Raw genomic sequence first — 12,706 nt, forward strand, 5'->3', positions numbered from 1 at the left:
AAAGATTAAATCTGTTCAAGACCAGTAAAAAAATCCTGCATTTATGCACAACACAATGACATCAGCCAAGCAGCAGAAAACCGCTTGTATACAGTTCAGGGTGGTCCAGCTTGGCTGCAGGTTTTATCTACAAGAGGAAGGATTTGAAGTTACCACTACACTTCATGGGAGCCAGCGGTTTTGGCGAAGTGGCCTGAAAAGCTTGCATGACACAGCTTCTAGGTGGCGGTCTGGCCACCCTGGAGGACTGGGCTAGTTCTTGGTGCCCCCTCCTCCACCCAAGGTCCTGACTAGGAGGTGAGGGGCTGGAGCCCACAGATAAAAGAAATGGATACTGGATCTAGGGATGCTGGTCTGGCGCCTTGATGGAAGCACGGCCTCAGATTACAAGTGGAAATAGGGCAGGTGGAAGAGACGACGGTTAAGGGTGCAAGGTTTGTAGTTAGCTGGCTTCAGCTTCTGTACCAGCATTTCTTAGCACCCACCTCTCAAAGCATCAAGTCCCCATCTGGGAGATGGGGATAGCGATTGGACTCACTCCCTCATAGCCCAGAAGGATGTAAAGCACTCAGCCAGGGAACACCAAGTACCTGGGAGCTATTAATATCACTATGAACTGGGTGGAAGGGGAGACTTCAGCCATCAGAGCTGTCCATCGATGGAGCGTGGAGAAGAAATTTCCCCTGTCCCTGAGGTGGAGGAGCCCTGGGTCCCAGAGTGCAGGTTGGAATTCTGCTGAGCAAAGAGCTTTTGGGGAGGAAGCCCCAAAGGATTAGATGGCATGTCTGCCATCCTAGTTTATACTTAGACATGGGCAGCTGCTAGATCCTGGTGTGGACCTGTGTGTGTGTGTTGCTGGGGGAGGTGGCAAGTGGAAGGTACAGTGAGAAGGCCCACTGACCCGTCGTAAAGGACCAGACCTACTGACTGCAGACAGCAAGACCTCAGGCCTGATCTACCTTTCACATGTTTCTTGAAGTCTTTGCAAGGCCCCTTCTCTGCTGGGCGAGAATGGGCTGCTTGGGAGGCACTCATGCTGAGTTCCAGCTGAGCCGGCAAGTGGCCCACCTGCAGTGTGGACACAGCTGGGCTGGGGGCAGAGCTCCAGTCTGAGGCCTCAGTTCTGAGCACCCGCTGACCCCACTGTGATGCCGGCTGTCCTGAGCTACTGCACTGGGTGAGAGAGGGGACCTTTGGATTATCTGTCCTTTGCATTCTACCCTCTAGCTACTTCCAGAAAGCATTTAAAGCAGCAGAGGTGCAGGGATAAGAGACCAGGTCAGGCCCACCAAGCAGGTAACCGGAACCTTTAATTTTATTATGTGGAATGCTTAATGCAGAGTTAATAGGGGCTGGAGTACCTAGCGGGGGGGCAGGGGCAGAGGGAGCTACTGAGATAAATAAGGGGGGGCAGTAATGAGTTACATGTGGACTTGGGGGTGGAAGGCTGCAGAATAGGAAAATGGGGGCAGAAGAGAGCTACATACTTTATTCAGATACCACTGGGAGGCAAAGGGCAGAAGGCCAGGGCAGCATGTACGTGTCAGGAGTTTAGTGTCTTCAGCCTGCTGCCAGCAACCAGGGTGCTGGGCCCTGGGTCTCCCCCTGGAGCTGAGGGTTTGGGCCTGAGCAGCTCTAACTCTCTGGGAAGCCCATGGAGTTGGGGCTGAGAGCGCAAGGACCACAGAGCCTGGTGAGATTGAGGGGCAGGGGGCTGGTGGGAGCCGGGAGGAAGGCTGTGAATTGTCTCCAAATCCTTTCCTGGGGTCCCGGCCTCCTCACATCCTGGGTGTGCCTCAAAGTTGGGAGGTTGTCCTGGAGTGGGACCTGGGCCCTTTTGCTCCATTAGACAAAGAACGAGGTTATTGGCACCGAACTGGATCTAAGGGCCTCTGTGCCAATTCCTTCCTGTGTTCAGGAGGGGAGGGGGCACTGAAGGGTTGAGGAGACCTCCCTCTGAGCCCCCATCCCACCCCCACTCCCTTGAGGCAGTTCAAAGCTGTCCTCAGTGCCCCCCACCCAGGGGCAGACGGAGCCCGCCCCAGTAGTCCCTGATGCAGGTTTCTGGTTGGCCCTGCTCTTAAGACACGTGGCCTTGGTGCACGGGTTAGGTCAGACCCCCTGTTCCTCACGGAAGGAGGAGACACAGGCACAGGGGTGGCCAGGCCTCCGATTCGCATCCGACCGACCCTGGGTGCTTCACCCTCCCAGAGGAGGGTAGGCGGGGCCTGCTCAGATCCTGGGATCGAGGGTCATTCCTGGGGGTGAAGGTACAGCCCCTCATTTTTCGGTTTAGGGGCAATAAGCTACCTCCTTCTCCTCTGCCCAGCCGAGTAGCCCAGGGCTGCGCCTGGGCCGGGGCCTGGGTAGGATGGGGTGGGGTCATCAAAGGCAGTGAACCAGACAGAAGGCCTTCCCCTCAGCTGTCAGCCTCTGCGGCCTCCTCCTCTACCGCCACCAGGCCTGAGAGGGGCGAGGAACAGGGCGCAAGGGCTGGGGGAAGGGGCAGGGCGAGATGGGTGGTGACGGGGGTGGGGGGCCCCCTTCTATGGCCGGGACAGCGTCGTATATACCGGCTGCTCCCAGTGTGTGGGGCTATGGGACTGGGGCCCTGAGGGGCTGGGGTCAGAGATGGCCGTGTAGAGGGGCCGCTGCGAGGGCCCCATGTAGGAGAAGGCCGAGTAGAGGCCGGAGGTCTGGCCCGAGTGGCCGTAATAGGGTCCTGAGGGCTGATGGTCAGAGTAGTCAAACTGGGGGCGGGAGATGGAGGGGAAGGCGGAGCCGTAGTGGGGCAGACTGAGGGAGGTGTAGGCGATCTGCGAGGTGGACGGCTGGTCGGTGTAGTGCGGGGGCCCCTGGGGCCCCGCGGTCTCCGTCTTCACCTGGGCTTTGGCGTCCACGCCAGGCGGCGAGACCGTGGGCAGAGCCACGCCTGGAGGCTTGGAGATCCAGGCAGAGTGTCCACTGGCCACAGCCAGGGCGCTGCCCAGCCCGTAGCCAGCTGCCGAGTAGCTGCCCACGTGGCCCGGGTGCCCGTTGGGCGGCAGGTACTGGTCCAACTCGGCCACGTCGAAGGTCTCCATGTTGGACATTACCTCATGGCTGATCTCGCCGATGTCCACGTTGCCGAAGTCGATGTGAGGCTTCCCGCCCTCCCCCAGGGAGCGCCCATCCCGCTTGGGGTCTGCCTTGCCCGACTGCAGCTCTGTCTTTGGGGTGGTCGGAGGGGTGGGCGGGCCATGGCTCTGGCCTAGAGGGCGAAGGGAGACACACAGAGAGAACCAAGGAACCGAGGTCAGCGGCTGATGGTTCACTTTTCAGATGCGATGCCTCCGGGAGGCTGAGGACCCATCACGGCATGGCCTTGTTCGTTTTAACATGTTCGGGGCTGCCTGTGGTGGCGTTTGGCTATCTAATGATCTTGGGTTGATGGCCAGTCATATATGAAATTCCTCAGTCCTAGGAATGAGTCTTTTCTCCTACCAGGATAGGACTCCCCTCTCTCGCCCCCGCCCCGTCCCAGAGAGGCCTGCTTCATTTTGAGCAAGTTTCCTTTTTCCCCATTGGAAGGTTCTTCCTCACACCAGCTGACGTCGGCTGCCCTCCTGGCGCGCCTCAGCTGTGCAGCCCGCTGGGGTCTGGCCCATAGGCCCCAGCTCGCCGGCTCTCTCTTAAGCACACTCGGCCTCTGCTGATTGCCTGCCCCGCTCACCTCTCAAGCCCTTATCACTTTGACTGGCTCGTCTGCACACCTCTGCCACCCCGGGCCCCGAATGGTGATGCGTCACCTCCCACCCCATCCCTCTACCCAAGGCCACCTCAAGTGCCCTTTTTTCAAGGAAACCTTCCCTCCCACCCAGTGCCTCCGACCACGCTCTCAGCTCCCATCACGCACCGCGTGGCCCCACTATCCCTCTAGCTGCCGACTCCCTACCCGTCCAGGAAAGTACGGACGTGAGTGACCTGTGCTACCCTGTTCCTTCGTCTGCCCATTTGTCCCTTCCCAGGTCCATTCAGCAAACACTTAGGGGGGACCACTAAGCACCGGGCATGGTTGCCAGGCATAGGGGAATACAAACAATCAAATGGTTCCTGTCTGCACAAGCTCCTGGTCTTGGCGGGGGGATCCAGGGATCCACCCAGGGCTGGAGGGCAGCATCACAGGTGCTGTGGTGAGGGATGGGTGAAGGGCTCAGGAGACCAGCGGAGGAAGCCGCTCGCCCTGCCCTGGGGACGTGGGGAAGGGCTCGGGGAGGAGGAGTAGCTGGGCTGTTTATGGGGAAGAGAAAGCCAGGCCCACAGTAATAGAGTGAGCTGGTTCTGTACACGGTCCAGGATCTTCTGGTGTGTGTATATCCCCGAATCGCCGAAGGAGTGTGAGGGAGGGATGGCTGGACGGGGGATCCGATCAGACAGAGAATGTGTTCATGGTCTGGCAAACCAGGCACTCCTTGAGGGCAGGCCTGTGCCTCCTCTGTCAGACCAGAGGCAGTGCTGAGTCCTATGCTGGCCAAAGCAGCTGGACTTTGAATTCTCGCTCTGTAACTTACTGTGTGACCCTGGGCAGACCCCCTATTTTCTCTTATCAGTTTCCTTATCAGTAAAATAGAGATGATACCAAGCAGTTGAGGACATGGGCTCCTTCTGGAAGCTTTCCTTGACCAGAGTCTGGTGGGCAGCTGGATATTTCTGGAGACTGACTGGGTGGACAGGGGGGGTGACTCCTCCCCAGAGGTCATGCCCGCTCTGGGTCTTGCTTGGGCTTCACGTGCCCTTGATTCTTCCTGTACTTAATTCACGTGCTTTCATCACTGCTCATCCCTCTATAGAATCTGGGCTCCTGAGGGACCAGGGACCACGGGAGGCGACAGGAGGCTCCAGGGACCGTGGCGTCTCGTTTGGACGCCTGGTGTCTGCTTCCAGGTCTGGCACAAAGGAGGACTCGGAATGTGTCTTCGGAAGGCAGAGCTCTGCTCACTGACACTTGCCACGTACCTGCCCCCAAGCGTGGTGTCCTGTACGCTCCAAGCACAAGGGATCCAGCAGAGGCCCTGGAGCCCTCAGCTACATGGCAAGTCACCCTCAGTTTTCTGTAGAGTCTACTCTGTAGAATGAGAGTGATTTGCCCCACAGCTGAGGTCTGAGTGGCAGTGTGGCTGCCTCAGCACACTTTAGACGGATTGAATGAGTTAACACACACAAAGCAAGTAGCACAGAGCCCGGAACACAGTAAGTGCTCAATTAACGTTCGCTGCGCTCCTCACCAATGAGCACAAAACAGGCTGCCCCGCGTCTGGCTCCTCCATGCCACGTGCTCAATGTCACATGCCGTGTCTCCCCTGTCAGACTGGGAGGTGGGGGAGAGGCAACGCGCTCTCCTCCATCTGCCCTCCTGTTTCTCAGAATCGTCCTGTCCCACCTTTCTCTGGTGTAACTGGCCCACCGGCCTCCTTCATGGGTCTCTTCACCCTGGACCAGTGCCCCTCCTAGCAGTCCTGGCCAGAGCCCTCTGGCCCGGCCGCCTCGCCTGACACCTGAACCCGCTCTGAACTGCCACGTGGCCCCTGCAGCCCAGCTGGGCCACGACGCAGCCCGGCCAGCCCTTCCCACAGCTCGGGTCTCAAGTCCTCCTCCAGCCGCTGCCTCTCCCCGCTGCCCACCGCCTCCTTCCCCCCGAGCTCCCAGCCCCAGGCTCACCCGAGGGGTGCTCAGGGTTTCCGTCTGACATCGGGGAGCCCTCGCCCGGGTGCCGGGGATCCAGGTGGGCGCTCTTGTAGTGGGCCTGAATGGCGGCCGCGCCGGCCTGCTCGGCCTCCCCGCCTGGGCACTCCGACTCCCCCTGGGCTGCCTTCCCGTTCTTCCGCCTCCGTGGCTGGTACTTGTAGTCTGGATGGTCCTTCTTATGCTGCATCCGCAGCCGCTCGGCCTCCTCAATGAAGGGGCGCTTGTCGCTCTCGTTCAGCAGCCTGGGGTGGAGGAGACAGCAGAGGGGCCACCGTGAGCGCCCGCCCTAGAAGAAATGAGGCCTGGGGGCTAGGGGAGCCTGGCGGGCAGGGTCCCGGGTGGGCGTCGCGCTGCCTGGTCTAGGGACTGGAGGAGGTGAGCCCAAGGCACCACAGCCTCAGAGGGCAGCCATCTCTGCCCCCAGACCTCTCAGGGGCCGGGGTGTGAGAGAAAAACCAGCCTGCCGCTCCAGGCAGTCCCTGAGGATGGGGTTAGAATAGAGCTTTCAATAGAGCGCCCTTCAGTTTGAAAAGTGAAAGTGAAGTCGCTCAGTCGTGTCCGTGGGCTGTAGCCTACCAGGTTCCTCCGTCCACGGGATTTTCCAGGCAAGAATACTGGAGTGGGTTGCCATTTCCTTCTCCAGGAGATCTTCCTGACCCAGGGATTGAACCTGGGTCTCCCGCGTTGTAGGCAGACGCTTTACCGTCTGAGCCACCAAAAACTCTTTCTTCAAAACTATCTGCAAGTGGAGCTGGCTGCCTCGTTAGGGGGTGAACTCCCTGGGACTGGAGGTGTGCAAACAGAAGCGTCACAGCGAGGGGGAAGAGCCCAGTGTCTGTTGCTTCCTAGCTCTGTGACCGTGGGCAAGTCACTTCTCTGAGCTTTAGTTTCTTCACCTATAGAATGAGGATAATACCTACTTCCAGGTGTGGGAGTGGTCAAGATAATGGCTGTGAAGCATTGTGCATGGGACCTGGGGATTGGGGGGGTGGGGGGCAGCACATCGAGAAACAGGTACAATTCTAACGCTGCCTGTGAGGTGGTGGGCAAGAGAACCTGCAGTGGAACCCCTCAACTCTGGAGTCATTTTTGTGAATTCCAGCGTGGTGGGGCCGAGGCGGGCAGGATGCGTGTGCCCCTCATTACGTATGGACCCCCACCTCAAGGGGCGATCGTATCTCCTTGTTGAGGGAGTGAAAGAAGGTAAAGGAAGCTCCTGTCTTCCAAGACCCTGGATGGGGGCATTCAGATCCTCTTCCCAGTCTGAGCCCAGCCAGTGGAATGCAGCCCCTGAAGACCGTACGCCCACCCACCTGACTCCAGCCAGGGCTGGGGCTGCAGGGAAGTTCAGGGCTAGGAGCCCTGAGTGAGGAGGGCAGGAAGGATGCCTCGAAACAGACTCCCGGACCCCCAGACGTAAGGGACTCTCCAGAAGCAGCTCTGTCCTTTAGCCCAAAGGGCCTCTCTCTCCAGCTGCCCCCTCCCTCCTCCCCCATGGGCGCCCTCTTCACCCAGTCAGGAGAAGGTGGGGCCCTCCCTGCCCAGGATGGGAGGGGGTGGTCATACCAGGCACCTCCTAGCGGGCAGCAGCATTCCTCTCCAGCTTAGCCTGCTCGGCTGCCCTCCCCCTGGGCCGTGGCCCAGCCCAGCCCAGCTCTCTCCAAGGGCCCCTCTAGCTGAGTGATGGGATGGGGACTCCAGACCATCAGGGGTTGGGAGTGGGATGCAGCCTTTGTCACCCCAGCTGCGCCCTCTCCCCCGCCCCCAGCCAGCCCAGGGTAGGTGGGGCAGGCCCAAAGGTGGGTGCTTGGTGAGGAGGGGAGGTGGCATGTGGGGGTGCCTCAACCAGCCGTGGCCCTGACACAGAGGCTCCTAGGATGGCAGGGGAGCCTGCACTCCCTCTCCCACCCCAAACCTTCCCTGTGCCCTCGGCCCACTGGCAACCGGATGTGAATCCGCAAGAAAATGGCAGGGGGTACAGAGTGCGAGCGGGGTGGGGGGCCACAGGCTAGAAGAGGGGGAAGACTCCAACTTGTGCCCATCGGCGCCTCCCAGCGCTAGTTCCACGCAGCACCCTAACTTGGAGAGAAACCTACCCCGGGGGTGGGGGTGGGGCCTGCCAGCCCCAATCCCGGTCCTAACTTGAGCCCAATGCCAACTTCACCCCCAAACCCAACCCCAGCTGCACCCAGACCTTCAGCTTCAGCTCTGTTCAGGCTCTTTCCTGACCCCAAACCTGTCCTCCCCCACCACAGAAACCCAATCCCAAATTTCATCTTGATTCCAGCGCTAGCCCTCGGTCACCATAGCTCTAACTACAAACCTTGTTTGCTTTTCGCCTCTGGTTCTCCAAGGTCTGGAACGGGGAGGGGGAAGGGGTGGGCTGATTCTCCACCCAAACTGGAATCCCCAACTGGTGGGGGCAGGGAGCTTCCACAGTGGGGCACACTGGCTCCGTTCCACCTGCTCCCTTGGGGGTTCACCTAAAGGTCTGGGGAGGTTCCAGCCTGTGACCCCCACCTTTCCTGTCTCTTGGCTCTAATTATTCTCCCCAGGCGGGTCAATCAATACTCTACCCCCCCAGCACCATGAGATCAACATCTAACAGGCCTTTCCTGGGTGGGCACTGAAGGTTAGAGGTTGAAGGTTAGCGGTTGGCACACTCCCCTAGCCAAGTGCGAGCCGGGACCTGGACGCTGCTGTGTCTGACTGACCCCCTTCCAGCATCCCACACAATCTGTCTGCATGTCTTTCTCTTTTCAGGTACAGGGCCCCTGATTGCCAGTTCTGCCCAGCTAGCCATCCCCCTTCTTGATAGCCTGAGATTCATGAGACGGTGGAGGGGCGGGGTGCGCAGATTTCAGGAGAAATGGAGAGGCGGGCTGGTCTAACCCAGTCCAGAGGTCTCCTGGGCTCCCCACCCTGGATCCAAATAGCCCACCCCCTGTTGGTAGCCTTCCATAGCCTTTGATCCTTGTCACTGTCTGTTCACCCTCCCACCGCTAGGGCTGGGTCCTGAGTAAGCAGTGCCTGCTTTCCTGGTTGCCCCCCACAACTCAGGTTGGCCCCTGGGGGTCACCTTAGGCCCTGTGCACACAGCCTGAGGTGAGGGGTGGTCAGGAACAAGTCCCTTTGAGGGAGCGCAACATGGGGTTCTGGGCTGGGGTAACAGGGACAGACAGGGACAATGGAGGGTCCAACCTTAAATCCCTGGCAACAGCGTGGGGGAGAGGTGGAAGGGGGCGGTCCATCCTTGCTTTGATGCCCTCACTGGGCTTACACTGTGGTCTGCTCATGGTCCCCAAGGCCTGTTCTGTCTGCCTGTCTGCCTTCCTCCTGGTTGTCTGTCTCTCACTTGCTCGTCTCTGTCCCATGGCACCAAGGGTCCTGGCTTGGGCTAAACCCTGCCACAATGTGGATGGACCTTGGGCAGAGGAGCTGGCTTTGACCTCTGATCCTGGGCAAGGCTAGACCCTCTGAGTCCATGCAGCAGTTTGACCACTGAGCCCAAGACCTGCTGGGGTGAGCCGAGTGATGAGGGGGGAGGGGAAGAAGCACCAGGCCTTTAGCAAACACATGGCCAGGGCCAGGCCCAGGGGGCTGGATGTGAACTCCTCTCGGTCTCTTGGGGGCTTTCCTGCTCCTTCCACCACCTTAAGCCTTTGGCCTTATAGGCCAAGCTCCACTGTGTCAGGGCCGGCAAGGGGAGGGATGGCAGGCTCCCCTGACACTTTCTGCGGCTTGGATGCTCCTCACTCCTGCTCTCCTCTGCCCTCACCCCACAACCTCCTGACCGTGTCTTAGAGGGGAGGGGTGACCCACTTCTGTCACCAAGGATGGTGTGTGGGAAGACCACTGGCCAAAGTGTCAGGAGACCTGCTTCTGGCCCTGGCTCCGCCGCCAGCTGTTACATGGCCTGGGCAGTCCCTCTGCCTTCCTGGGCCTATCTCATGGACAATCTAGCGGGGAATCAGGTAACCTCTGCAGACTCTCACCTTCTGGAGCCCCTGTTCTCTTTCTGAGCTGCCCAGGACTTCTTGGGGTGGGGGGTGCATTGCCCTGGTCAATAACGTATTCAAAAGGGAGCAGCCTAAACCCCAGACCAGAGGTGAGTCCGACTTCCTTCTCAGGGGCATGTTTTTCCCCCAAAGTCTGAGCTGCTTCCAGAGAACCTGGGACTCTGAGGGACCCTGGGTAGGAAAGGGGCCAGCCTTTCCTCCTGGCCAGGGCTCTCAGCTCCAGGGCTGGAGGGGTAGGAGGTTACTCAATCCTGGGTGGGGCCCTGGAAAGGAAGATGGCGCCTGGACTGGGAGAGGGAGGGAGGGGAAGAGACCAGCCTGGCAGCTCTGGGACCCGGTGGGAGGGGAAGTCTCCTCTCAACATGTCCCTTTCCCTGGGGGGATGAAGAAGCCCTGGGCCTGAAGGAGGGGTGCTCAGAAGGGTGCAGAGGGGGAGGCTGGGGGTAGGACAGGGACCTGCAGTGTCCGGCTTGGCCTCCATGCCTCACCCTTTCAAAGACCTGGGCCTGAATTCCTTGTCTGCCCCCATCTCAGCCCTGCCGTTCTCCACCTGGCTGCCTCAGTTTCCCTGCCTCTCCAGCCAGGCCTTCAGTTCTTTCCCAGAAGTTTCCCTCGCATCCCCCTTGACCCCGGGGCAGTGGCACCTGCGGAATGGCTCAGAGGTTAAAGCGTCTGCCTCCAATGCGGGAGACCCAGGTTCGATCCCTGGGTCGGGAAGATCCCCTGGAGAAGGAAACGGTAACCCACTCCAGTATTCTTGCCTGGAGAATCCCATGGACGGAGAAGCCTGGTAGGCTACAGTCCACGGGGTCGCAAAGAGTCGGACACGACTAAGCGACTGAACGGAACGGAACGGAATGGTGTGGATGCCTCCACCAGCTTTCACTCCCTTCCACCTTCACTCTCGCCCACCCCGCCCAGAAGCCCAGGCCCCCGCTCCTGCCACCGGCAGAATTCCAACCGCGAGGGGGCGCCTTCCAGCCCGGTGCCCCGGCTGGGGAGCGGGGCCTAGGCCACTGGAGACCGGCGCGAAAGCAACCCCAAGCGGGTACTGGGGGAAGGGCGGGCCCGATGCCCTCAGCTGGCCGTCCAGTCCCATCGAAGAGGCGGCTGCCCCAGGAGAAGGGCCCAGGCCGTGAGCGCCTCGCCCCATTCCACCCGCGGGTAGAGGGCCCAGCGGGAGCTCGCCGGAGGCGGGTCGGGGGCGCTCACCTCCAGAGCTTGCCCAGCGTCTTGCTGAGCTCGGCGTTGTGCAGGTGCGGGTACTGGTCGGCCAGCTTCCTGCGTGCCGCCTGCGCCCACACCATGAAGGCGTTCATGGGCCGCTTGACGTGCGGCTTGCTCTTGCTGGCGCCGTTGACGCGCACCGGCATGGGCACCAGAGTCCAGTCGTAGCCGCTGAGCACCTGGCTAACGGCCTCGCGGATGCACACGGGGAACTTGTCATCGTCCGCCTCGCCGTCCTGCTGTTCCTTCTTGACCTTGCCCAGCTCGCCGGGCCCCGGGCTAGCTCGCAGGCCCGAGCCGCCGCCGCCGCCGCCGCCGTCGGGCCCCAGCGAGGGCGCGCTCCCCGGGGACAGGCAGCGCGGCTCCTCGGAGCCCACGGGGCTCAGCTCCACCTCGGACAGGTCCTGCTCCTCTGCCATGTCGCCCCCGGCCGCCGCCGCCGCCGCCTCCGCCTCGGCCGCCTCCCCGGGGCCCGCCGCCGGGGTCCTGGCGAAGAGTCCAACGCTCACCTGGACGACGGGAAGGAGGGCGCGATGGGCGGCGTGCGCGCAGCCCCGACGGCGGCCCAGCACGCGACTCAGGCACAGCCCCAAGGTGGGGCCGGCCGGCTGCCCCTAAACCCACCGCAGGCCCTGGGGCCCGCGCACATGCCAGACCCGGGCTCGGCCTCTTAGCTCCCGCCTCCATGCCTTACCCCTACCTGGTCCCAACCGCCTCTTGCTGTGGGTGGGTTCGGGTTGTTTTTTTTTTTTAAAAAAAAAACCTCCTCTTGGGTGGAGGTTTGTTGATGGAAAGGAAGAAAAACGGACTCTTTCTTCTGCTCTAATCCTGGCTCCTGGAATTTCCCTCCTTTTCGTTCACCTTTCCTTCTTCCCTTCCGCCTGCCCCCCGACGGGGGGGACTAGAAGAGAAACTGGGCCGGGGGCAGACGCGGGTGTCAGCTTCTCTCCGCCCCACGCCCCACCGCAGGGTCCCAGGCCTGGGCCCCACGAAGGGAGGAGCGGGCTGCGCACTCACTCACCTCCTCGGACCTCTCCTCCAGTCTAGGGCTCGTCCTGAGGAAGTGGAAAACCGTATCCCAAGGTGTGCGGTCCAGCTCGGGGGCTGGGGGTGGGGGACGCTGGTGGGCTGATTGGGAGGGGCTGGGGGCCCCCGAGCCTCAGGCCACGGGCCTTGTCAGGACGGAGCCTGAATCCTCACCACCAACCACCCTGGCCGGACAGCCTGAGACTGACTGAGCGCTGAGCTGCTGCCGAGGGCTGGGGAAGGAAGGAGGGGGGAGAGGGGGAGGGGGAGGGGAGGGAGGGAAGGGCAGAAGGTGGAGCCTCCAGCGCTTTCCTTCATCCCCAACACTCTGGGCTCCTCCGCCAGGCCCCCCCACCCCAGCTCCCTGCGCTGCTGGCTGCCCCCAGGCCCATCCTGGGAAGGTGTAGGAGTGGGGTTGGTCAGGCCAGGAAAGCCAGTGGAGGCAGGTGGGCAGGGTCACAACGTGTCCCTTGGGGGAAAATTGGGCCCACCTGGGACCCCCAACCTCTGTCTCAGGTGTTGGAATGGGCAGCTGGCAGAGGAGAAGGCAGGTGACGGTTCTGTCACATGGGGCGGGGGGGTGGCACTGGCCAGTGTTGCTTCACTTAAACCTCTTGTTTCGTGCCAGCCTGTCTCACCCCGCCTCCTACCCCCCACCCAGGCTGTCCTCTTTCTCAGACAGCAGGAGAGGAAGATTACAGGTCCATACC

At 61.1% G+C, this 12,706-nt stretch overlaps 1 protein-coding gene across 1 annotated transcript; it reads right to left on the minus strand.

Moving 5' to 3' along the window:
- Positions 1 to 175: 175 nt before the first annotated feature.
- Positions 176 to 12,185, minus strand: SOX10 (SRY-box transcription factor 10). Its single transcript, XM_055395593.2, has 4 exons — positions 11,992 to 12,185; positions 10,956 to 11,479; positions 5,698 to 5,966; positions 176 to 3,250 (listed from the first exon to the last, which is right to left on the minus strand). Exons 2-4 carry the CDS (start codon positions 11,387 to 11,389, stop codon positions 2,547 to 2,549), a joined length of 1,407 nt encoding a protein of 468 aa, XP_055251568.2. The 5' UTR covers positions 11,390 to 11,479; positions 11,992 to 12,185; the 3' UTR covers positions 176 to 2,546.
- Between the last annotated feature and the right edge of the window lie 521 nt (positions 12,186 to 12,706).

The sequence above is a fragment of the Moschus berezovskii genome, chromosome 6 (genome assembly GCF_049115385.1).
Source record: "Moschus berezovskii isolate FMDL1 chromosome 6, NW_MosBer_1.0, whole genome shotgun sequence".
Classification (NCBI taxonomy): Eukaryota; Metazoa; Chordata; class Mammalia; order Artiodactyla; family Moschidae; genus Moschus; species Moschus berezovskii.

Bases quoted from the DNA above. Each gene is read 5' to 3' on its own strand.
- SOX10 (XM_055395593.2), bottom strand. From the start codon at position 11,389: ATGGCAGAGGAGCAGGACCTGTCCGAGGTGGAGCTGAGCCCCGTGGGC. The intron at 5,967-10,955 runs GTGAGCGCCCCC...CCTCCACCCCAG, and splicing joins ACGCTGGGCAAGCTCTGGAG to GCTGCTGAACGAGAGCGACA. The intron at 3,251-5,697 runs GTGAGCCTGGGG...TTCGCCCTCTAG, and splicing joins AAACCCTGAGCACCCCTCGG to GCCAGAGCCATGGCCCGCCC.